Source organism: Salmo salar, chromosome 05 (genome assembly GCF_965601325.2).
Source record: "Salmo salar chromosome 05, fSalSal1, whole genome shotgun sequence".
In the NCBI taxonomy this organism is placed as follows: Eukaryota; Metazoa; Chordata; class Actinopteri; order Salmoniformes; family Salmonidae; genus Salmo; species Salmo salar.
In genome coordinates this window covers 68,617,494-68,630,268 of record NC_138295.1, presented here as the reverse complement: position 1 = coordinate 68,630,268, position 12,775 = coordinate 68,617,494, and the positions used below count along the sequence as shown (strand labels likewise).

At 42.9% G+C, this 12,775-nt stretch overlaps 1 protein-coding gene across 1 annotated transcript; it reads right to left on the bottom strand.

The window, feature by feature from the left end:
• Positions 1-29: 29 nt before the first annotated feature.
• On the bottom strand, positions 30-12,724 carry LOC106605645 (aldehyde dehydrogenase, mitochondrial). The gene is made up of 14 exons (XM_082975447.1): positions 12,499-12,724; positions 11,710-11,814; positions 10,946-11,086; positions 8,161-8,240; positions 6,830-6,941; positions 5,687-5,815; positions 5,425-5,538; positions 5,182-5,284; positions 4,612-4,622; positions 4,173-4,349; positions 3,367-3,531; positions 936-1,093; positions 672-786; positions 30-478 (listed from the first exon to the last, which is right to left on the bottom strand). The coding sequence occupies exons 1-14, from the start codon at positions 12,613-12,615 to the stop codon at positions 446-448; spliced, it is 1,560 nt and encodes a 519-aa protein (XP_082831573.1). The 5' UTR covers positions 12,616-12,724; the 3' UTR covers positions 30-445.
• Positions 12,725-12,775: the final 51 nt, after the last annotated feature.

Below are 12,775 nucleotides of genomic sequence, written 5' to 3'. Positions count from 1 at the left end.
AGATGGCAGTAGGTTAAAAACAAGTAATAGCGAGTATCAAGTGCATTTATTACCCAAAATCCTTTCAAAGTTCACACTTTCACTCTACAAGAGTACAAAACGACTGTAGCAGGGATTCACCATATTAAAACAGGATGAACATAATGACTGAAATAAGTATTATGAAATATTATGGCATGCTCTATGAAGTGCTTAAAATAAGCTGTTGAAGTTTGACAAGGCTGTACAACAAGCTGGGTGTAAACTAATAGCACCATGCCTGTAATTGTTTTCTCATCTTGGTTGGAAATTCTCTACATGAAGTTAGAGATGAGTACAGAGGCTAAGTAACACTAAAGTCCAACTGAATAACTGATTAACTCTGTGATAAACAAAATGAAGGCTGATTTAGTCCCATTAGTATGGTCAGTTAGTTTCCTTGATTGGAGGCAGAGTTCAGACGTCTTTACGAGTTTTTCTGAGGGACCTTGATTGTTACCTGAGGTAAAGAATAAAATATGTTTTGAAGCTTTGACATTAACACATTTTGTGAACATACATACAGCTGCTTATGAGATGTTGCTGTTTATTACGTATGTAACGTGGCAACAGTGTTCATACATTTACGTATGTGGCCCAATGGGGCATGAACATTTTATCCTACAGTATTGTGGTAGTGATGGGGTCCTTACCGTTTTCACTTCAGTGTAGTTGTCCAGGCCATACTCTCCTAGCTCACGACCGTTACCAGAATATTTGTAGCCACCGAAGGGGGCTTGTGCTCCAAACACATTATAGCAGTTAATCCTTAGGAGAAAGAAATGGACAAACCACATACACAATTATTGGATTATAATGGGCCACCTTCAGCCAACTTCTGGACCTTTATACTACGGAAAGAAATGGACAATTTGATGGACATAATGTAAAATAAAGTAATCTAGAAATCAGCGTACCAGACAGTGCCAGCGCGAATTCCGCTAGAGATGTAGTGGGCCTTGTCAATGTCTTTGGTGAAGACAGCAGCTGCCAGGCCGTAATTTGTGTCATTGGCTCTCTCGACCACCTCCTCCAGAGTCTTAAACTTCAGGATCTGCATCACCGGCCCAAAGATCTGAACACAGACAAAGTGTTAGAGAGGAGAAATGAATTTAAAGAATCTAACCTAAAGAGATATGTTCTCTGAAGAGAACATGTTACACATGTATGAGCTTGTCTGGCTACTTTCCTTAGAGCTAGAATATTTAATTGAAACAATAAAGCGTTCTCCTCGCCACAGTTTCGCTAAAAAGCTAAGGGATGGAAAAATGTAACCACTCAAATTCATAGACAGTGCTATGGATGCAAGGACTGACCATCCGTGATATCCCATGTATAGTTTTGAGGCTATACATTGTTTGTTTAAATTTGTTGTTTACAAACACTGGAGTAAAACAAGCTTACATTTTGGGTTCTGATGGGGTACGACAGTTGAACTAAGCTCATGAGGCATTTATACATTCTATTCTTTAAGAATCAATGGGTATACAGTTGAAGTCGGAAGTTTACATACACTTAGGTTGGAGTCATTAAAACTCATTTTTCAACCACTCCACAAATTTCTTGTTAATAAACTATAGTTTTGGTAAGTCGGTTAGGACATCTACTTTGTGCATGACACAAGTAATTTTTCCAATAATTGTTTAGACAGATTATTCCACTTATAATTCACTATCACAATTCCAGTGGGTCAGAAGTTTACATACACTAAGTTAACTGTGCCTTTAAACAGCTTGGAAAATTCCAGAAAATTATGTCATGGCTTTAGAAGCTTCTGATAAGCTAATTGACATAATTTGAGTCAATTGGAGGTTTACCTGTGGATGTATTTCAAGGCCTACCTTCAAACTCAGTGCCTCTTTGCTTGACATCATGGGAAAACCAAAAGAAATCAGCCAAGACCTCAGAAAAAAATTGTAGACCTCCACAAGTCTGGTTCATCCTTGGGAGCAATTTCCAAATGCCTGACGGTACCACGTTCATCTGTACAAACAATAGTACGCAAGTATAAACAGCATGGGTCTATGCAGCCGTCATACCGCTCAGGAAGGAGACACGTTCTGTCTCCTAGAGATGAACGTACTTTGGTGCGAAAAGTGCAAATCAATCCCAGAACAACAGCAAAGGACATTGTGAAGATGCTGGAGGAAACGGGTACAAAAGTATCTATATCCACAGTAAAACGAGTCCTATATCAACATAAACCTGAAAGGCCGCTCAGCAAGGAAGAAGCCACTGCTCCAAAACCGCCATAAAAAAAACAGACTCCGGTTTGCAACTGCACATGGGGACAAAGATCGTACTTTTTGGAGAACTGTCCCCTGGTCTGATGAAACAAAAATAGAACTGTTTGGCCATAACAACCATCGTTATGTTTGGAGGAAAAGGGGGAGGCTTGCAAGCCGAAGAACACCATCCCAACCGTGAAGCACGCGGGTGGCAGCTTCATGTTGTGGGGGTGCTTTGCTGCAGGAGGGACTGGTGCACTTCACAAAATAGATCATCATTAGGAAGGAAAATTATGTGGATATATTGAAGCAACATCTCAAGACATCAGTCAGGAAGTTAAAGCTAAGTCGCAAATGGGTCTTCCAAATGGACAATGACCCCAAGCATACTTCCAAAGTTGTGGCAAAATGGCTTAAGGACAACAAAGTCAAGGTATTGGAGTGGCCATCACAAAGCCCTGACCTCAATCCCATAGAAAATTTGTGGGCAGAATTGAAAAAGCGAGTGCGAGCAAGGAGACCTACAAACCTGACTCAGTTACACCAGCTCTGTCATGAAGAATGGGCCAAAATTCACCCAACTTATTGTGGGAAGCTTGTGGAAGGCTACCCGAAACGTTTGACCCAAGTTAAACAATTTAAAGACAATGCTACCAAATACTAATTGAGTGTATGTAAACATCTGACCCACTGGGAATGTGATGAAAGAAATAAAAGCTGAAATAAATCATTCTCTACTATTATTCTGACATTTCACATTCTTAAAATAAATTGGTGATCCTAACTGACCTAAGACAGGGCATTTTTACTAGTATTAAATGTCAGGAATTGTGAAAAACTGAGTTTAAATTGTGAAAAACTGAGGTGTATGTAAACTTCTGACTTCAAATGTATATCATTCATTTACAAGTTCAAAAATGTAGCAACTAAGGATTCTAGCTTCAGAATAGCCTGACAAATATACTTTAGACAATCAAAATATACTGGCTTTTATTTCCATTTTCATGGGTATAGCCAGTAGGGGGATTCTGTCAAGGCAGCCCCAAGAGCCAAAATGGTGAATCTTGACAGCCAGTTTCATGAAGAGTGAGTTGTTAATAATGAAAATGCCATGCTGTACCTCCTCACGGGCGATGGTCATGCCGTCCTGGACATCTCCAAAGATGGTTGGTTGGATGAAGTAGCCACGGTCTGCAGCCACCCCTCCCCCGCACATCAGCTTGGCCCCCTCACGCTTCCCACTGCTGATGTAGCCCAGAATCTTCTTGAACTGATCCTCATCCACCTAGATAGGGAACCGTTTTACAGGGCTCGTAAATGGGTGCCTAATTAATGTGTTAGGAAGAGAGCTAAAAACCAAACCAGACTACAGGTGCTTGTGTATATGTATGCATGCAAGTGCGTTCTTGTAGTTGTTTTCTGATAAAGGCTCTGCATTTGGAAATGCTGGTACCACAGTTATTTCAGTACAATAGAGTGTGCAGCTCTTCTATTTTTATCCAGTGTCTTATGTTTGGGTGTGTGTCTTCAACTCCAACTCTACTCGTCTGGGTGTGTCTTCAACTCCTACTCTACTCGTCTGGGTGTGTCTTCAACTCCAACTCTACTCGTCCGGGTGTGTCTTCAACTCCTACTCTACTCGTCTGGGTGTGTCTTCAACTCCAACTCTACTCGTCTGGGTGTGTCTTCAACTCCTACTCTACTCGTCTGGGTGTGTCTTCAACTCCTACTCTACTCGTCTGGGTGTGTCTTCAACTCCTACTCTACTCGTCTGGGTGTGTCTTCAACTCCTACTCTACTCGTCTGGGTGTGTCTTCAACTCCTACTCTACTCGTCTGGGTGTCTTCAACTCCTACTCTACTCGTCTGGGTGTCTTCAACTCCTACTCTACTCGTCTGGGTGTGTGCACCATGCAGTATTTGTAACCTGCGGTCCCTGCTCAGTCTTCATGTTGAAGGGGTCTCCCACCACCCTGCTCTTGGCCCGCTCCACGCTGCGCTCCATAAACTCATCATAGATGGTGTCCTGCACGTATGTACGGGAGCCGGCACAGCAGCACTGGCCCTGGTTAAAGAACAGGGCAAAGTGGGACTGTTCCACCGCCTCCGCCACCGCAGAAAGAGAGAGAGAACACAGTCATACATAGCCCATATGTTTCCACTTGACGTTTTGCAGCATTGGACTCCATGAAATTGACACCTGGCCTTGGGGTGAGTAGCTGCCAGAAGTGTTGTGGAATCCAATGGGCTGCTTTAGCATTAGCTAGCCTAGCATGCTGCCGAAAAAGGCAGTTTAAAAAACTAGCAGTATTTCAATCTTCTCGGTTTTCCATGTCGGATAATGGGATAATTAGGAGTACTGTGACATCTTCCATCCCTGGACTGAGGTATGTTTTCTGGCCCTATCCTGCATTTGTCACTGCGGTGCAAACATTATAGCTGAGCAAAGTTTTGACTTGAAGCGGAAGGTGTATAACCTCAAGTCGAAACATATCGGCTAAGTCAGACACAGCAACCGCAATCAAACAAATAAAGACACACAGGCAAACATGCACATGCCGTAGTAGATTTCAGAGGAGGCTGGTGGGAGGTACTATAGGAGGACGGGCTCATTGTAATGCTGGAATGGAATAAACAGAACGGTATCAAACACGTCAAACATATGGAGACTCCGTTCCATTCATTCCATTTGTCATTACAATGAGCCTGTACTCCTATAGCTCATCCCATCAGCCTCCTCTGGTAGATGTCCTTTGTTGTAAAAGTAGCAGCTGCCTGCTGCAATTGATACTTCATAAATAAAACGGACACCACACTTTGCTTAAGATATTGCTAAATAATCTGTAGCAGACTATCCAAATTAAGTGTTCCCATTTTTTACATATTTCTAACTGGATGCCCACCCCAAAAGTAAAGTCGCCTTGAGCCATACTCACTGTTGGCATCGGACATGATTATGTTGGGGCTCTTTCCTCCCAGCTCCAGAGTGACCTTCTTCAGGTTGCTGGAGCCAGATGCCTGCTGGATCAGGTGACCTACCTGGACAGATAGAGCATGGAGCTGCTTAGACAGCACAGGGCTCATTCTCATACACACACTAATGCACCAAAACACATTGGCCATTTGAAAGCAGTGACTCAGTTCTTTGAGATGCCTGAGGTATGGGTGGTCTGTCTTACCTCAGTAGATCCTGTGAAAGCCACCTTATCCACATCCATGTGGGAGGCGATGGCAGAACCAGCAGACGGACCCATACCAGGCAGGATGTTCACCACACCTGGAGGGAAACCAACCTGAGAGGAGAGAGAGAGCTTAAGAAATGTGGTAAGGAGGGTGTGTGTGTGTGTGTGTGTGTGTGTGTGTGTGTGTGTGTGTGTGTGTGTGTGTGTGTGTGTGTGTGTGTGTGTGTGTGTGTGTGTGTGTGTGTATTAGTGTACCAACCTCCTTGATGAGACTGGCCACATACAGGGCAGTGAGGGGGGTCTGCTCAGCCACCTTCATCACCACAGTGTTGCCTGTAGCCAGAGCTGGCCCCAGCTTCCATGCCTGCATCAGCAGAGGGAAGTTCCACTGAAGGAAGATAGAGGGAGGAAGAGAGTGAACAGTAGAGAGAAGACAGACCATATCAAACATGTGCATAAACTCGTGCAAAGTACACAGACATAAATCGATGCATGCACTCAACACATTAAAGTCCAGGCTGCCACTATATTTACACAACACAGCCTTGTAGCCTTGTAGCACACTGCCTCCAAAACCAGGTTTTGGAGGCAGGGTGTCGCCTTAAATTACATATTCAAATCATATTCAAATTGCGAATATGAACTATTGAGAAAGTATATTGAAAATGTTGCTTAAGATTCATCAAGGAGGTCCATCCTTAACCCCTGAACAGCTTAAGATTCATCAAGGAGGTCCATCCCTAACCCCTGAACGGTTTAAGATTCATCAAGGTGGTCCATCCTTAACCCCAGAACGGTTTAAGATTCATCAAGCAGGTCCATCCTTAACCCCTGAACAGCTTAAGATTCATCAAGGTGGTCCATCCTTAACCCCTGAACAGCTTAAGATTCATCAAGGAGGTCCATCCTTAACCCCTGAACGGTTTAAAATTCATCAAGGTGGTCCATCCTTAACCCCTGAACAGCTTAAGATTCATCAAGGTGGTCCATCCTTAACCCCTGAACAGCTTAAGATTCATCAAGGAGGTCCATCCTTAACCCCTGAACGGTTTAAGATTCATCAAGCAGGTCCATCCTTAACCCCTGAACAGCTTAAGATTCATCAAGGAGGTCCATCCTTAACCCCTGAACAGCTTAAGATTCATCAAGGTGGTCCATCCTTAACCCCTGAACAGCTTAAGATTCATCAAGGTGGTCCATCCTTAACCCCTGAATGGTTTAAGATTCATCAAGGTGGTCCATCCCTAACCCCAGAACGGTTTAAGATTCATCAAGGAAGTCCATCCCTAACCCCTGAACGGTTTAAGATTCATCAAGGTGGTCCATCCCTAACCCCTGAATGGTTTAAGATTCATCAAGGTGGTCCATCCCTAACCCCTGAACAGTTCCTTCACTCACTCACCGGGATGATCTGGCCACACACACCAATGGGCTCATGACGGGTGTAGCAGAAGAAGTCTCCATCGATGGGAATGGTCTTCCCCTCCCACTTATCTGCCCAGCCTGCACAGTACCTGTGCACACACATGCACACACAGACAGTAAACACTTGGACCCAAGAATCCTCAAAAATATTACACCTTTCAGATACATCAAAAGGGATATGGGGGATGTCAATATTTCTCAACTGCATTAAGTACTCACTACATTCCATATTCAGTAAATACTAGGAGGACACTAGACTCAGTAGGGCTACCATGTATAAATGTTTATTATGAAATAGAACTGCAGCAACTATAGTTTCAGATATCAAGAGTAAAAGGAAATGTGTATTTTTTCCAAGAAGGAAACTGTAAATCAGTCTATTTCCAATCCATTAAAAGGTAAACAAGCAGACTTGCAGTAGATTGAGATAGTGATTGGATCCACAGTGAGTATACAGTAAGCAGTCTAGGTCATGGTGCTGTGTGCCAGCCAATCAAATAAGGGAGGTTTGGCAGTCTGCAATCACATTCTTGTAAGAACTAATTCACAGTCAGTCTCACCCTCTTTTTCCCCCTCTCTTTCCCACCATTCTGTCTCTGCCTCGCACACACTTGAAATGTAACATAAACATTCAACCATATAGCATAACGCCATATCTGGCACTTAAGATTCATGACAACTCACACATTTTTGGTTTGCAGATGTAACCGATGTGAAATGGCTAGTTAGTTAGCGGTGGTGCGCGCTAATAGCGTTTCAATCAGTGACGTCACCCGCTCTGAGACCTGAAGTGGTTGTTCCCCTTGCGTTGCAAGGGCCGCGGCTTTTGTGGCGCGATGGGTAACGATGCTTTGTGGGTGTCAGTTGTTGATGTGTGCAAGGGTCCCTGGTTCGAGCCCAGGTTGGGGCGAAGAGAGGGACGGAACCTACACTGTTACACAGAAAGTAATAATAATAAATGTATTACATTTGTAAAGCGCTTTTCATTATACAGAATAATATCAAAGTGCATAAAATAAAAACCAAATAGAACGTTAGAAGGCAACTGACACAAAGAACACAGCTGACACGACAAGGGACAAGGTCACCAAGGAGCCCAGCTATCAACAGAAAGCCTTCCTAAAGAGAAAGGTTTTTAGGCACGTTTTAAAGGAGCCCAGAGTCTGTGGTGCCTTCAGGTGATCCGGGAGGGCATTCCAAAGGCTGTCGGCAGTCGAGCTGAAAGCCTGATCCCCCAAGGATAAAATGCATGCGTTCATTTCACTGCTCTCACACATACACACTGCAATTTATATTACTGTGACTGACCTGAGGCACTTGACCACCATGGGCACGTCCACGCTGTAGGATACGGCATAGGGCTTCCCATTGTCCAGGGTCTCCAGTTCCTATGGCAAAATAAGGTCAAAGTGTCAACAGGGTTCCGCCATGGCCTAACTGATGAAGTTTGATTGGGGACAGAGAGTAGCAAGGCTGTATTCTGCATTACGTAACATTGTCAAACAAAGGTTTCATCGTACATTGATGATTCATGTTTTCTTTAAAATCCACAATTTGGATCCCTTCACAGCCTCAGAGAATCTAGATGGCAGCTTCATTAAATAGTATCCGCAAAACACCAGTCTCAACATCAACAGTGAAGAGGCGACTCCGGGATGCTGGCCTTCTAGGCAGAGTTGTAAAGAAAAAGCCATATCTCAGACTGGCCAATAGAAAGAAAAGATTAAGATGGGCAAAAGAACACAGACACTGGACAGAGGAACTTTGCCTAGAAAGCCAGCACCCCGGAGTTGCCACTTCGCTGTTGACATTGAGACTGGTGTTTTGCGGGTACTATTTAATGAAGCTTCCAGTTGAGGACTTGTGAGGCGTCTGTTTCTCAAACTAGACACTCTAATGTACTTGTCCTCTTGCTCAGTTGTGCACCGGGGCCTCCCACTCCTCTTTCTATTCTGGTTAGAGCCAGTTTGTGCTGTTCTGTGGAGGGAGTAGTACACAGCATGTGTACGAGATCTTCAATTTCTTGGCAATTTCTAGTATGGAATAGACTTAATTTCTCAGAACAAGAATAGACTGACGAGTTTCAGAAGAAAGTTCTTTGTTTCTGACCATTTTGAGCCTGTAATCGAACCCACAAATGCTGATGCTCCAGATACTCAACAAGTCTAAAGAAAGACAGTTTTATTGCTTCTTTAATCAGAACAACAGTTTTCAGCTGTGCTAACATAATTGCAAAAGGGTTTTCGAATGATCAATTAGCCTTTTAAAATGATAAACTTGGATCAGCTAATACAACGTGCCATTGGAACACAGGAGTGATGGTTTCTGATAATGGGCCTCTGTACACCTACGTAGATATTCCATAAAAAAATCTGCCCTTTCCAGCTACAATAGTCATTTACAACATTAGCAATCTCTACACTGTATTTCTGATCAATTTGATGTTATTTTAATGGACAAAAAATGTGCTTTTCTTTCAAAAACAAGGACATTTCTAAGTGACCCCAAACTTTTGAACGGTAGTGTGTGTGTATATATATATATATATATATATATATGTTTTTTTTTACAAAATAATATATGGGGGATCGGAAACAATGCAGACAATTACATTGCTGGAAGCCATCTGCAATAATAAAGCTGATCTACCCCCTAAAAAATGTTAATAAAAAAAATGTCAATACCTTCCTAGAAAGAGCTAATAGATATCCAGTGTTGTACACAGAAGCATACAGTATGCATTTAGAGGTAGGCTCTGTAACATGCTGCTAATGGGCTAAACAGATGTTTTACTATAACATTGTCATATCAAATTACAGGGACTATTTTCTGCTACAGGGTGTTAATCAGTTCAGAGTCCAGTTAAACACCAGTAACCCTCACTTTAGTTAGGTCACATTAGAATCCAATATTTTGAGAAATAAAAAAGAGACTGTTGCACAAGCAAGACAAAACCCGGGGAATTAATTAGCTCATCGTCAACAGAGTGAATCACAGATTATCGTCTTCCACGCACCATTTATTTGGCTTGGCAAATGGGAACACAAGAGTATATGTGGTCAACATAACACACACGACAAAACGTATCTAGATACAACATTTACAGGCACGTACAGTTCATGTTGAAGACATTGGACTGTACATACTTAAACAGATTGGCCAGTCTTACAAGTACTGACGAGTCACTGGCTTGGCTCTGGACAGACTCCCTCTCACATACACACCATATCCATATTTAACATGTAGGTGGAGTCGGTTCAGTGGACAGAATCATTGCTATTTCCAGACCTGATGGACCTTGCACCCCTGATAAACCAATCTGACAGTAGTTAATCAAGTCCAATCTAAATACTGTACTAACAATCCTACTCTCTTGTAATACACCACACACACACACACACACACACTAAGCAGCTTGTTTCTCTCTCCAAGAACCAATCCCTTGTGTAAACAAAAGGAAATCAGATTTTAGCAGGGCCTCATTTACCAGGCAAAGTAGGGCAGCTTCCTGTGCTGAAGCTGTTCATTCTTTTATCAAAACAAGCCCAGAGAAACCCTTTCACCACTATAGCCTTTCCCCTAATACTTTCACCAAACAAGCCAAACACACCAACAAATATGTTTTGTGTATGTCTTGTAAGAGCAGCACTAAGGAATGATTTTACTCCACTTCTCCAGCGGTTTCTCAGTGTTGATCATGTGACCTAGCCCTGACCCTGCGTCTCTATCTCTGCCATGTGACTTCAGCGCGGGAGCTGCTCAGGCCAGCAACCTGTGGAGTACAGGACTAACAGTGACTCTGCAAAATATGGCGCTGCTGTTTACAAGCCAAATAAATCTATCTGAACATACTTTTTTTAAACATAATATTTCTGAGTAAAACGTTTCCACCACTGGAAGGTAACATTTGTCATCAGACAAAGCACTGTGTCAGTGCCACACAAGTAACCTCTAATACAATCCAAACAACTTTGCTTTCTTTGGCATGAGTGCCAGACCAGGAATGTTGTGCATCTAATTAGCCGCTCATAACACCACTTCAGGTTAATCATTTATTTCCGTTGACCAGCAGTAATGGGACGGCGTCACTGACCGCTAGGTAGGCTGTGTCCCTCTCGATTACGTCTGCCAGCCGGCTCAGGAGCAGCCCGCGGTCCGACGCGTCCATGCGTCGCCATGGTGACCCAAACCTGAAGGCCACCCTGGCAGCCTTCACAGCCTTGTCCACATCTGCCTGGAAAGAGGGAGAAGGAGGCCACAGAGGGAGATGAAAAGACAAGCAAACCAAATCAGAAATATTAGATTATATCATTTAAAGGAAAACAATGCACACTGCTGCTCATGCTCGCAGGTGATATTTATTTACAACAACGTTTCAACCCTTAGGTCAACAGGCATCATTTAAAAAAATAACATCAAGTAATTCAATTACGACAGTGTAATAACACAAAACGATGGTCACACACCTGGCCCCTGCAAGATTGTGCTCTAAGTACACCTGTTGTTACGGTTAACTTTTTCCATGGTTATTTTACCCTCTCGTCCTCCTACCACAACTAATTGTCATGTTTCTGCTTCAGGCAACTTGTTGTTGTCTTAGCATGCCAAGAATGTAGTGTTGTTGAATACAGAAACAGTGAGAGGCCTGTTCAAATGCTTTGAAAAATGCCGTCTTCCTTCCTCCCTCCCTTGAGACAGTCATTACGACTGCATAGGTCCAAGCTATGTAGGCTAGTGGAACCCCTGTTTTCACCGATCCAATTATATTAGTTCAGTGATTACTCCAAGGAATCGAGGATGTAAGTCTTGTAATTAGACAGAACAGGGCCAGGTTTCAAGGCAGTTCCAGCCACTGACCTTGTCTGCCTCAGCCACCTGACAGATGACCTCTCCTGTGGCTGGGTTGATGGTGGGGAAGGACCTCTTGCTGACGGCATCCTGCCACTCGTTATTGATGAACAGCTGTAATGAGACAGAGGAGATTTGATTAGGCTCTATGTTTAGATTACAGATGTTATCACAACTCTTTGATCTAATAGACCAAAAATAAATTGGAGCCAGTATAAACACTGTATTGTCCAGTTGCATCCCATTACTTCCCTTCAGTTTTTATTTGTGCGGTATTGTAAGATACTGTCTCTGACATAATATTACAATGGTATAGAAGTCTCTTTATAAATTCATCCGAAACAATCAAACAGAAACACATGCATGTACATTATGTGTGTTGTGGGTCTCTATGTACAAGCTGGTCTTTCAACTCTAGCAAAAGTTGTATTAATGCAACCCAGGAAGGTTTCTGGCTGTCTGCCACATTACAGTTTTGCATAACACCATCATACCCAACAATTATCTAGTGTATATGTAATTCAGTTGACCTAATGTATCGGATAAGTACGTTCTCACAAGGTTCAATCAGGTCAAGTGTTGTAATGTCAACAAGCGTTATCAACAAGTAGGCTAGCTAGTCAAGCAACAAATAATTCATCTAGTCCAAAAGATATTGCAATTCTCACGTATGCCTAGTTGCCTTGCAATGAATTGCACATGTCAGAAATACACTAAACCGATCATTTCAGTCGTGTGCAACAATGATAACAGCTACTCAACAGGTCATTCAACAAAAGGTCAATGCTTATCGCTTACCTTGTCATAATGGACTTCGGGCTGTGCGCTTGGAACCGGCATGGCGGCCGCCGAATACTGACAATTGGAAATGCCAGCGATTCGAGACAAAGTTCGGGATAACACAATTCGAAGCATGGTTCTTCTTCACCACAAAGGTGTTTGTCAACCAGGGAGAATGGAGAGCGGGCTTTCACAAAGTATTGTACAGTGTAGTCGATCATTATCTGTCACCCGCTCCCAAGAGCATGCGCAGTAGAGCCTTCCTTAGATTACGTTTTCAAAGTGAAATGTAGAC